General features: G+C 58.4%; 1 protein-coding gene across 1 annotated transcript in view; it reads right to left on the bottom strand.

Moving 5' to 3' along the window:
- PREX1 (phosphatidylinositol-3,4,5-trisphosphate dependent Rac exchange factor 1) overlaps positions 1-12982 on the bottom strand; it is a 181688-nt gene that overhangs the window by 33632 nt on the left and 135074 nt on the right. The window contains exons 16-17 of the mRNA XM_077778338.1: positions 11786-11861; positions 2998-3070 (exon numbers count right to left, since the gene is read on the bottom strand). Coding sequence (XP_077634464.1) covers positions 2998-3070; positions 11786-11861 — 149 coding nt within the window. The remainder of the gene's footprint in view (positions 1-2997; positions 3071-11785; positions 11862-12982) is intronic.

Here is a 12982-nt window from a genome sequence, read left to right as displayed (position 1 = left end):
CAGATCCAGGTGCTGGTCAAGGCCTCGAGCCGGGTTCGAATCCCTGCTCGGCCCCTGCCCAGCGTCACGTCCCCTTAGCCTCTCTGAGCCTCCGCTTCCTCCGTGGGGCTCACAACCACACCAGCTTCCAGGGGGCTGGGGAGTGAGATGGCGAGCCTCAGTTTCCCTGAATGTGCCTAAGTGAAGGCTGGACCATCAGCCTCTCAGGCCCCTCCCTGAGGACACCTCAGGGCCTGGGAGCTTGGGGCAGACGCCACGGGAGCCCATGTGGCCAGCACCTACCCCCGCATCTGCACCCTAACCTGCATTTTGCAGCAGCCGCAGCCCTAGGATCTGGCCCTTTCCCGTTTTAGCTCCTTTCTGAGTTCGTGGCAGGGAACAGGGGGGCAGGGGCCACGCCCTGCAATTTCTCTCCCTGAGGGGCCCCGAGGGTGTTGGCGCTGCCTGGGAGTCACCCCCCACGGAATGTCCTCGGCCAGCGGCCTTCCCGGAATAGCAGCTGGGGTGGACCCCTAATTACTCTCACCCACAAATGAGAGGTTCTGCCCAGCTGACGGGCGGGAAGGACGGGGCTGTCAGAGGGCGCCGCAGGGAACAGAGGCGCTTCTGGGAATGACGGCCTTTGGTGAGAGGAGCCGGTGGACGGGAATGACCCCGGCAGGGCCTGACCTGCCACCTCAGCTGGGGAAACGGGCAGCGGGGGGCGTGTCCTAACCCCTAACCGCACCGCACAGTCATGGGCATGTTGAGCTCAGAGGAGGAGGGGACAACACGGCCTCCAGGGGAGGGCTGGGGAAACTGAGGCACAGAGAAGGTTAGGGGTTTACTGGGAGCCAGCTGAGTCAGGGCTGGAACCAGGCCTGCTGGCTACGAGACAGGGGACGCGCCTGATGACCTGCTATCTCACTAGCACGCTTCTCATCCTGCTGAAGGGACAGCAAGTCCAGCGGCTAGGCCAGCATGGAAAACTACGGCCCGCTGCCGTTCTTCTAAATAAAGTTTTATTGGCACACGGCCACGCCCACTCATTTAAGTATTACCTGCAGCTGCTTTCGTGGCAGAATTAGCTGTAACATGATCTCCGTGGCCTACAAAGCCTAAAGTATCCACTGTCTGGTCCTTCGCGAAGGGAGATTTCTGACCTCTGAGAACACACAGCAGAAGCTGGCAGCAATGGCCAGAAGACCCTCCCCAGTGGCACCCCTCCACTGATACCAGCAGGCCTCCGGCCACGTCATCCCTCCCCTGGAGTGTAAGAGTCACTTTGGCACTGGCCTCTCTCCTTCCGCCCTCCAGCCCGCAGGCGCCTTCCACAGCCAGGCAGAGGCGTCCAGCTGCACCGGAGAAGGAGTCCTCCTCACAGGCCTATGCTGTTCCGGAACACGGGCTCCTGTCACTGTGTGACTCACGCACCCGCCCCCGCTCACGCGCAAGGGGACGGGACTCTCGTATGGTTCACTGCTCTGTCCCCGGAGCCTAGCATGGTGCCTGCACCCGGAAAGCAACGGCGGGATTGCATCAGCACGAACCAAGCACAGGGAGGCGAGGAATCGGGGTCTAAAGGGGAGAGAACAGCCCATAAAGAAGAGAGCATCTGAGCTCAGCACCCAGCGAGGAAGGAGAGGAGCCACTCAGGCAAGGTGTCTGGGGCAGGCTTGGGAGGTGTGGGCCAAGCAGAAACACTGAATAAGTTGGGGGCCGGGGGGTGAGGCAGGTAGAGCACCCCAGGCAAGGGAAACTGCAAGAGCCAAAGCCACAGGGAGAGTTCTAGAAGGGGGAGCTCTCTGGTGGGAGCGAAAAGTCTACCTGTCCTCCTGAAAGGGCAGGAGCCTCAGGGCTGCCCCAGGGCCAGCAGCGGGAAGGTCCCAGAGCTCAGCAGCTGAGCGTGTGGCCGGCCTGCCTCGGTTCAAATCCCATCTCCGACTTGCTCTATGGCCTTAAGCAAGTTTCTTAACCGTCTGGGCTTCCATTTTTCCTCATTCATAAATACGGATGATATTAATACCAACATCAAAGGCTCATTACAGGATTAAACTAATTAATATACGGGGAGGGCTCAGAAGGGGGCTGGGCACACAGAGCATTAACCTCTGTTTAAATGTGAAATGGCGTCAACAGACCCAGCCTCTGCTCCCTCCTTCTCCCCCCTTCCCAGCTCAGCATCATCTCAGGACTTCCCACCCCTCCACCCTCTTTCGTGTTTCTCCTGTGGGAAGAGCGACTTACCTAAGGTCAGGCAGGGAGAGCGGTGCAAATGTCCCTGCCCGGCTCCCTTCCCCTCACACCTACGACCCGCCTGTCCTCTGCCCCCACAGACCCCTGTCCTCTCCTCCCCCTGGAAGCCCGTGGGCCAGGCCTGCACGGTCCAGCCTCACCGCCCACCTGGAGGTCACGTCCCATCTAGGAGAAGAGCACAGGAAGCCCAGGACTTGACCTCAAATCCCGTCCATTTTTTCCAGTCAAGCATTAGCAGGCAGCCACCTGGGTCCCTACTGAAGCCCTGAGGTGATCTCTCCATTGGTGCAGAAGTGGGAGGGGGAAGGAGGGGGTTTCCTGAGACACCCCAGCCCCCCGCAGTCTCCCAGCCCCCACACCCAGCATCTAGCCTGGGCTCGCCGTGGACAGGCAGGGTGGTGTCCAGCCCCCCATGTGCTCTCGCCGAGCCTCAGCCCCCCACCCTTCCATAAAATGCACCAGGGACCAGAATCCCTACTAGGCTTTCTGTTCTAGGACCCCCCCCTACCAGGGGGCACCTGGGGGGCTTAGTCGGTTGAGCATCCAACACTTGGTTTCAGCTCAGGTCACGATCCCATGGTTGTGGGATCAACCCCCACGTCAGGCTCTGCACTGACAGCACAGAGCCTGCTTAAGATTCTCTCTCTCCCTCTGCCCCTCTCCCCTCACCCTCTCTCTCTCTCTAGAATTACAAAGAAAAAAAAAGCCTTCAGCAGGACAGACTCCCCCGGGAGGCAGGGCTGAAGGGCAGGGGCAGATTACCGTGGTGCATGAAGCCGTTGTTACACAGGCCCACGCCGAGGGCCACCGCCTCTTCGCGCGTCTGGCAATCACCCTGGAATGGAACGAGAAGGGAGGGTGTGAGGTGAACCGCCACTGGAGGGGCTGAGCCAGGCTGGCAGGAAGCCCACTGTCACCCGCAGAACGGAGGCTGAAAAGGCGCAGGAACCTGTGAATATTTCCAGAACGGAGCACCGTCCAAACGTGTTTGTGACTGCTACTAATAATGAAACAAGAACAGTAACAGTAGTTGGGATACGTCGCGTGCTGTGCCATAAACACCACAAGGGAGAAATGGCTATGTGGCAGACACTGCTGGTTGCCTAGCAATAACCCTTCCCCAAACCCAGCCGGTACTGAAACCCACACTACTGAAGACGGCAATGCATCCGTGAACTCCCTTGCTCCCCTGCAGCTAGAGGCAACAATGAGGTAGAAGCAGAAACTGTTGGTGAAAGCTCTGGCAAAAACCCTTTGTCCCTGGCCCTTCCGTTTTCTTCCTCCTGCTTGGAACAAAGAGGTGATGGCTGGAGCTCCTGCAGTCCCTTTGACCAAAATAGGACCTGAAAGACCAACGCATGCTAAGAAAGGCAGAGCAGGAAGAAACACAGAGCACGGTCCCCAAAGGTCTCAGGAGGCTGCCCTAACAGCTCTAGACCACCCACCTCTGGGCTTCCCTCAACCCAGAGGAAAATAAACCCCTAATCTGTATCAGCCTCCGTAGCAGGAATCTTTGATACTAGTAACAAAGCCTCATTCCTAACTGACGTAGCCATAGCCAGGGAGACAGCTGGGGAAGCCCACCAGGGGATTCTGGAAAACACCTCCCTCCCTGATAAAACGGAAAAGCAGTACCATGGCTCCCTGCCCGGGACAGAGTCACGTGGGGAAGCAATGCGTATGGCGAAGGGGCTGTCCAGTGGCCCAGGAGGCAGACATTGCTGAGGGTGGCAGAGTGGACGGAAGGTTCTTGACGGCTGTGGGGCACGGTTATCTGCTCAGGCCACTGTTCAGGTGGGTTGTCTGTTCTTGCAGATGAAAACACTCCCAACTGACACGAAGTCTGGTTCATCTCAGGGCTTTCCCGAGGAGGAGGCATCCAACCCCAAACTGAAGCATGAATAGATGTGGCCTCCTGGACCGGCCTTTGGGGCTGATGCTCCCATGCGGGACGTCGTCTTGCGGGGGACAGCTCCCCAGGTTGTGTAACCCCCACCCGCACCGCCCGGGCCCTTTCCCTAAGGTAGCCAGAATCGGCTTCTGGGTCTTGCAAACCAAGCAATCCCAGTTCGCCAGGCGATTCGTGAGTTGTGTGGCCCTGGGGACAAGGGAAGCGGGGGAAGCAGTTGCCTGATGGCAGGGAAACCAGCACGGACACAGGCCCAGAGGCGGATGCAGCCTGTAGGGCAGCCTGGCCAGCGGGGAGGGGGAGCGTGAGGTCAGCTCCATCAGGGCAGAGAGATCTGCTGTGTTCCCTGCTGACTCTGAAGTGCTCAGAACTAAGGCCTGGCCTGCAGGAGGTGCTCGATAAACATTTGGGGATTGAAGAGAGGTGCTGTCAGCACACCTTCAACTACGTGCTGATGGCCACGGGACCCGACCGCCTCTCATTCAAAGGACTTCCGAAGTCAGAGGCTCTTTCGGGAGACGCTGGCCTTGACTGTCCCCTGCCCACTCCGCCAGCAGCCGAAGGGCCAGGGAGGGAATTTCCCGGCCGAAGGAGAAATGAATGCCAGAGGCAGCGGGACTCGGCCGGCCGAGGCTGCGGCTCCGACTCAGAGCACAGGCCCGGGGTGAGCCGCTGGCCTCACTATTTCTCTGCACGGGCTGCCCTGGGCTGGCCCGAGGAAGGCAAATCTCTCCCGCGGGACCCCAGGCCCGTGGCTGGAGGGCTGTGTGCGCGGAGCCCTGCCAGGGGGCCAGGGGACGTGGGCACCCCGAGGGAGGCTGCATCTGGAACGGCTGCCCCCCAGCCATGAGGGGCCAGTGGGGGAATCCCAGCCGGGGCCCAGGTGGCAGGCAGGCCCAGATCCGCGGCCTGGGGGGTCCCGGCTGGCGTCTGGAGCCCACCTGGCTTTCTGAGGCGCTTGCAATCTGGGCTCCCAGCCCCTCCCTGCCCCCTTCCCACAGGGCCCTGGGTGACACACAGGGAGGTTCCTAAAGCTAGAACAACGGCAGGATTCTTACGCCAACCCTGGACGTCTGAACCGCAAGCCCCCACCCCACATCCCAAGTTGCGGGAAAACCTCAGGTGGCCGTTTTCTCCCCTCCCGGAGGAAGGCATGGGCACACACTGGCCTGGGCCACTGCCCCGCCATGCTGCCTCGTCTCCCCCGCCCGCCGCCCACTAGCCCCCGTGCTGGGGACCCGGCAACGCTGGCCTCCCCGCTAGTCCCTGCACGTGCGCCCCCACCTCAGGGCCTTTGCACTTGCTCCCTCCGCCCCCTGGAATGCCCTGCCCTGGCTTTTTAGGTCTCAGTGCCTGAGTCATCTCAGAGGGGCCCTTCTCCTGGTCCTCAGAGGACACCCTATGTCCCCCCTCACCCCCTTCCTTGCAACAAATATTTATCCTGTATCACTCTTGTGACCTTGCACAACACCCGTGCTGCACCCGCTCTTGAGGGACAATCAGCACCAGCTGTTCCCCACCCTTGGGCTTATCCTCTATATAAGTGAATGGGGTTCAAGGTCTGTCTCTCACTGGAAGGTCAGCCCCACGTGGCAGCCATGGCACTCGTCAGGGTCACCCATCTCCCCACTGCACCGAGCACTCGGTGGCCACAAACAATCTCTATTGAATGAACGAACGAACAAATGAATGAATGAATGAATGAAACTGATCCTGAACTCCCCTCCACCTGCCTCAGTTTCTGTATCTCTAAAATGGGGGGAACTGTAGTGTCCGCACCCTGCAGGGTTCTCAGAATTAAATGAGATGCTCCACATGAGATTCAGGCCCACAGCTGGCACCCGGGGGCGTCTGATAAACATGAGTTGCTCTTGCTGAGGGGTCCCTGTCAGAGAGCCATCCAGGAGGAAGGTGGCGGAGCGGGGCCGGGGGGCGGATCACACAGCGGTAACGCACACAGGGCTTCAGAAGGCTCCCAGCCCGCGAACTGTGAGACCCCATGACAGTGCCCAGGGTGCTTCTCACCGACCCACAGCGTGCCAGGCCCTGCACGGCCTCACTCCATCTTGATGGTCAACCCAGAGGCAATCACTCTTGTTTTGTTCCCATTTAGCAGATGAAGAAATTGAGGCTCGGCTGGGCTTGCACTTGCGCTAGCTTATACCATGAGAAAGAAATCTTTTCAGAGCCCCCCCCCCCCCCCCCCCCATCACTTTACAGATAAGGAAACTGAGGCTGTAAGAGGACAAGTTAGTAGCTGCCCAGGGCTGCGGTCAAGGGCTCCTGTCGTGTCCTCATTTGTGCTTTTTTCCCCTCTGCCAGTAGCTGGAGCTGCCAGCCTGGTCCTTCCCCCGCCCCACCCCGGCCCCTTTCCCTCCGTGCCGACAGCCCTGCACCATCAGCGCTCCCCATCTGTCCGACAGTGGGGGTGGGGGTGGGGGCGGTGGGCACTCCACGGAACATTTCTGTCAGGCCGGCACCCTTGTGCTCTCCTGGCTCCTGGCCCGTCCCTGTCCCCTTCTGCCCTGGCCCATTGACCCCCTGCCCTCCGCTGCACCGCCACAGCCTGGGGCATCCTTGAGCCCAGGCAGCACAGGCGGAAAACCACAGAGCAGAGAGAGGTGCAGAATGCAGCTCTGGCCTCGTTTCCCAGGCTTACCTCCCTACGTGGCCCTGGCCGTGACCCATGGGAAGCTTCACTTCCTCCCTGGCATTTTGTTTAATTCTCAGATTTGCCCTTGGTTTTCCAAGGCCTCTGCTGCCCCTGGGAGATGCTCCCTGCACAGCCTGCCCGCTATATGCTATGATCAATACAGAAGACTACTCCTACCGCTGTTATTATTATTATCTATTATCACAGCATCATAACCGCCCCCCCCCCCACACACACACAATTCTACAGGAGTGACACACTCCTGTGTGTCCTGAGGCAAGTTACATAGCCTAGGCCTCATTTTCCTCATCAGTCAAATGGGAATAGTCACCGTGCTTTCCTCGGGCTGTTGCGAGGATTAAATGAGATACTGCCCAGAGATGACTGAACTGACACAGGTCACAGCCTGTCTACTGAAGGGCTCAAAACCCTCTTTCCCTCAGACTTCAAAGAACTGACTCACCCCAGGGGTGGGCAGAGGGCCCCTCTCCCAGTCCCAAAGAATGAATTCTGAGGACTTCTAAGCCACTCCCATCAGTCCCTGTCCTCCTCCCCAGGTCGTGGTTTATGGGCGCACATAGGACCCATCTGGCCAAAGAGACCCAAGGGGAAGCCCACTGGGGAAGGGCGGGGACCGGGGAAGTGTCCTCCAAACGAACAGAAAGCTCTCTCTGACTGCTCCTGCTGCCTGCCTTTGGCTGCTGGTCCACCCAGATGTGATGCCTGGAGCTGTGGCAGCCATCTGACGGTTAGGAGGCAACTGGCAAGAAGGCAGGCAAACAGAGAGACAGGAAGAGCCTGAGTGCCAATGGCCTGCTGAGCTCCACGACCATGAACCCAGGACGCCTCACCCCATAAGAGGAAAGCGTGTTTACCGTATAAGTCAGATCTCCTGTTACATGCAGCCAAGAGCATCTCCAGCTGACCCTGTGGGTTGCCACCAACATTTCGTTCCAAGGAGCAGAATGATACAGGAGCTCGAAATGAAGATGTATTCAAAGCAAAATTACCCTCCCCAGCTACACAATTACAGGTTTCCTTCCTGAATTTCCTGCAAAGGTACAGGGTGGAAATAACTCTCGAAATCAAGGCTGGCGGTAACCAGTCCTCAAGGTCAGGTCGTAATCACCAGCGTCTCCCCCACAGCTGCCCGCACACATGGCCCTGTCCCTCCTCTGGAGCCACAAGCCAGATGCCTTTCAGTCCATCTCATGGGGTCAGCCTCCCACGTCAGCTCCCACGTGTCCTCGGGGCAGGCCGGGCCCCGGAGGTCTGCTGGAGCCCACAGACACGTACGGCCAGCTGAGACCCTCCTTCCACCACTCTTCTCCTGCCTCCACGTCCAACAAGATGCCGGGGAGGGGGGACAGCCCCCCAGGACCACTGGCCACGACTCAGGCTACTCCAGGGCACTTCAGGACACCACGGCGTCTCTGAGGGCACTGGCCACGACCGGGGCCTCCCCACGTGCCTGACACCAACCAGCAGAGAAGCCAACGCTGGCAGCTGCCTTGGCTGGTCCTCTCCATGCCCGAGCGCTCTGGGGTGCAGCCCTGAGCCCCCCAGCTCGGCCTCGGACCTGGGCGCTCGGAGACTCCTCTCTGTCTCTCGCCATCCACACCCCATCCACCCGCCGGCAAACTCCGTTAGGCCCACCTCCCAAAACTCTAGAATCTGACTACGTCTCCCACCTTCCCCGCGGACACCCAGCTCGCAGCCACCCTCCCCTTCCTGGAGTCCTGGAAGCTGCCCCTTCCCCAGGCTCCCTTCTGCCGGCCCCGCCCCGCCCCACAGCCCATGCCTCACAGAGGGGTCTTAGCCCCCCAAAGTCAGTGCTGTCGCCTCTGTGCTCAGAGCCCGGAAGTGGTGCGACCCTTCCCCAGCACCTACCCCGCCTTCTGTCCACGCCTCCCACTGCCCTCAGACACACCAAGTTCACCCCACTTGGAGCCTCCGAGTTCCTGTCCCCCCAGGAGAAGCCTCCACCCCCAGGCGTCCTCCTGGCTTGCTCCTCACCTCCCTTAGGTCTCCGTTCAAATGTCCCTACTCAGCACAGCTTTCTTGGTCCCCCGTGAAAGCGGCACCATCCCCAGCCGTGTGAAGGGTCAATGCCCCCCGCCACGCGGCCCCCCCCTCACTCTGCCCCAAGCACCAGCCAAGAGAGACGCATTTTACTTCTTGTCATTTATCAACGGTCCCCCCCGGCCTCACCAGAACATAAGACCCGTGAGGCCAGGGACCGTGTCTATGCTGCTCACTGCTGTGTCCCCAGAACCTAGACCGGTGCCTGGTACACAGTAGGTGCTCAGAGGAAAAAAGACATGAGCTAATGAGCCCTCTGGCTGAAGTTCTCCACACCCTCTCCTGACTTCGCACTTTAGATCCCGCCAACGCTGACAAGGAACAGAGGGGCCACCTGGGCGCCAGGCCTGCCAGGCCCCCCCAGCCACCGGCCCTGCTGCGAAGGCCTGTGCGTGCCCCAAAGGCACCGCCTTCCCGCTCCCGAGAACGCTGGGTTCCCCAGGCACACAAGTCCCTCCGCCAGGTTCTCATCACTGTGAAGGGTACTTCCAGCCACCGAGGCACTGAAGCCCCAGGCCACGTGCTCGCTTCTCATCCTGCCCCACATCAGTGCATCCCGCACGCCCCATCTCCGAACACCCCTCAGACCCATGGACTTGGCACCATCTCGGGAACCCACCGCCCCCCCAACAGGGCCTGGGCTCCGCCACTCAGGGCAGAGGCCACATCACGCCTGGAAGCCGACACACGGCCGTGGGCCCGCTGGAGCTCGGGAAACAGGAGCGCACAGACACGCGGAGAGCCCCAACCCAGGCAGCTCTGCAAGCAAAGAACTTAAGCCACAAAAGAAATGGCCCCGGTTTGGGGCGCCTGGGGGCCTCCGTCGGGTAAGCGCCGGACTTTGGCTCAGGTCATGGTCTCATGATTCGTGAGTTCCAGCCCTGCATCAGGCTCTGTGCTGACAGCTCAGGGCCTGGAGCCTGCTTCAGATCCTGTGTCTCCTCTCTCTACCCCTCCTCTGCTCTCACTCTGTCTGTCTCTATCAAAAATAAACATTAAAAAAAAAATGAAAGGAAGGAAGGAAGAGAAAGAAAGAAAGGAAGGAAGGAAGGAAGGAAGGAAGGAAGGAAGGAAGGAAGGAAGGAAGAAAGAAAGAAAGAAAGAAAGGAAGAAAGAAAGAGCGGGCCATTCGCCCTCACTTGTGGGGCCACACTCAAGAGGCGGGGCTGCGTGGACCTGCCCCTCCCCCTCTTTTCCTCGCTGGCTGTTTCTGATCTTATTGTTTTTCTGTCCCCAGATCCCTCCACAATTTCCTCAGCCTTCCGTGCTGCATGTAAGTTGGAGCCCCCTAGAATTCTCCATGCGGGAGACGAGGAATTACGATAAGACTCACATTTACCAAGCAGTTACTCTGGGCAGGTGCCATTCTAAGCACTTGAGTGATGAGCGCGCTGAATCCTCAAAATTATCTAGAGCGGAAGGTACTGTTGTTCACCTCATTTTACAAGTGTGGAAAGTGAGGCACAGAGAGGCTAAGGGCCTTGTCCAAGATGACTCAGCTAGGAAGACACAGAGCTGGGATCGCTCTAACCAAAGCACATGTGCCGGGCTGGTTCAAGGACCCTGCTGGGAGCACAGTGTGGCCCAATGGTTAGGTGCTCTGTGCGCTCCAGATGTGCAAAACCAAATTAAAATCCAGGGCTGTTTCACCACCTCCCGGGTCTTAAGAGTCCCCACACCACAGCCAACATATTAAAACGCACCCGCATCCTACATGGAAATACGCTGTTTGGGCTTGCAAACATTTATTTCAAGGATTTTTCTAAACTTGCTTTTGAAGTTATTTGGTGCCAAGAACCGTTTACTTTGCAGACTGGCTCTGATGTCTAGGCAATCATCGGGATTGTGTGACGGGAGAAAACCCCGCCAGCAAATTGTTTTCAAATGGAATGAGGTTTTTGTGAATATGCTAAATTTAACAATTAAGGAAGCTGACGGGAGGAGCTGCACTCTGTACACGTTTAAACATTTATCCGTTTTGATTTCACACTTGTCTCCTCGTCTTTGGAGCCAATGCGTTCTTTCTCGCAGATCACAAATGAACATTCCCGCGAGGTCCCTGAAAAGTTCGCAGGAGCGACGTGTGACAGGAGAGGGTCAGGCAGGCGCCTCCCTAACCCAGCTCTGCCGCTGCTGGGCTGTGTACCCATGAACCAAGTGCTGGCCTCTCCGGGACCCAGGTCCCCGTCTGCAAATGAGTTTAGTTGGAAGACTCAACGGGACAATGCACAGAGCCCAGCCGGAGCCTGGCCCAAGGTCAGCGCCCCTAGGAGCAGGAGGCAGGCAGGTAGAAGGGACACGGACACCTCTGGAGGCGCAGGAAAGCTGACGCCCCGATGCTCCAGGCCGCTGCCCAGCCCCCGCCCCCCGGAACTTGTGTGAAAAAGGACTAAGTAGACAAGCGCTTCGGCAGGAGGCCAGCCTGTCCCCCACGGCAGAATGGAATGTCACTCGGCCCTTGCGAGGAAGGAAACACCGATGCGGGAGCCCGAGGACCTTATGCGGGCGCACCCGGCCAGCGGCGGCCGCGGCGGATGGATGCAGGCCGGTGACGCCGCTGACACAGGGCACGCAGCACAACCAAAATCCCAGACACGGAAAGCAGAGTGTGGCTGCGGGGAGTGGGCACCTGCTGTTTACCGGGGGACGGAGTTTCCATTCTGCAAGATGAAAAGAGCTCAGGAGAGGGGGGGGTGACTGCGTAGCAAGGTCAGTGGACTTCATGCCATGAACCGTATGGTGAAAACAGTTAAGACGGTAAGCATTGCGTGGATTTTTTACCATGAGTGAAAATAATGAAAAATTGTTAAAACAAAGAAGCCAAAACCAGCTGAGAGGCCCACAGCACGGTCGGCCCCTCAGCCCCGGGCAGGGCAGGACGGCTGCCCAGGGGGCGGGGGACTCACCTGAGCCAGCAGCCAGTCCACCAGCTTGCTCCCCGGCAGCACCGACTTGTACGTCTTCAGGTGGTAATCGCGGTCTCTGTGGGGGGAGGAAGTGCAAGTGAGCAGATGGGGGGGCACAGAGATGGGAATCAGGCTCCCCGGTTCTCTCCCGATGCAAATGCTCCGATCCGACCTGTGCAGCATCTGAATTCCGGCCGAGTCCTGGCACACAGGCCGTGCTAACCTTGGACTCAGACCAACCATTTCTCGGGCTCCATCGAAGCTGGCGGGGGGGTCTGTCTTGGGATTTTAGGAACCAGGGAGCCCAGCAGGCCACACGCACGCTAAGTGCTGGCCCCTGCCACTTCCTTCTCTGGGGGCTAACAGGGCGGGGGATGTGGGAGGCCTTCTTGTGGGGGCTGAGGCTGATGCAAGCAGTTCCCAGACCCTGAGCCCCGGAGGCCAGCAAATGCGGGGTCCTCTCCACTCCTCTAGGAGTAGACAAGAGCCACCAGGACAGGGGGCAGAGGAATCTGAGTTGGAGAATAACTCGGTCACCCTCTCTGTCCCTTCATCCATAACTGGAAGCTTTATAATAAAGAAAATAACTAATCGCAGTCATTTATGCAGCCCTCACTATGTGCCAGCCATCACTCAAATTTAATCCTTGTAGCAACCCGAGGGGTGTGAGCTGTTCTTATGCCCATTTCACAGATGGAGAATCCAAGGCCAGAGAGGTTAATTACCTTTTAATGTTCACTTGACAAACGTTTGCTGAGTGTTACTTCACCCCTGACCTGCACTCTCCAATATGTAGCCACTTGTCAATCAATGAATATTAAACCAAACTTAAAATCATATCCCTCCACCTCAAGGGTTTGAAAGCCACATGTGACTCACGTCCACGGTACTGGACGGTGCAGACCCAGAGCACGGCTATCAATGTGGAAAAGGGCTACAGGACAGACTGCTCTAGGCACTGGTCAAGGGTCTGGGGACACAGCACTGAGCAAAGGCCCTGCCCTTAGTGGGGAAGAAAGCATCCTGATAGCAAATAAATACGTAATACGGCAACTGCTAACAAGTTTCAAGAAGAAAACCAAAGTGAAGAAAGGAGGATAGTGCATAGAAAGGGGGGGCAGGGAAGGCCCCTCTGATTTGGAGACATTTGAAGAAAGGGAGTCAATATGCAAATAGAGAAGGGAAGGGCATTCCAGG

Source organism: Crocuta crocuta, unplaced genomic scaffold (genome assembly GCF_008692635.1).
Source record: "Crocuta crocuta isolate KB4526 unplaced genomic scaffold, BGI_CrCroc_1.0 scaffold27, whole genome shotgun sequence".
Classification (NCBI taxonomy): Eukaryota; Metazoa; Chordata; class Mammalia; order Carnivora; family Hyaenidae; genus Crocuta; species Crocuta crocuta.
This window is presented reverse-complemented; position numbering and strand designations above follow the sequence as displayed.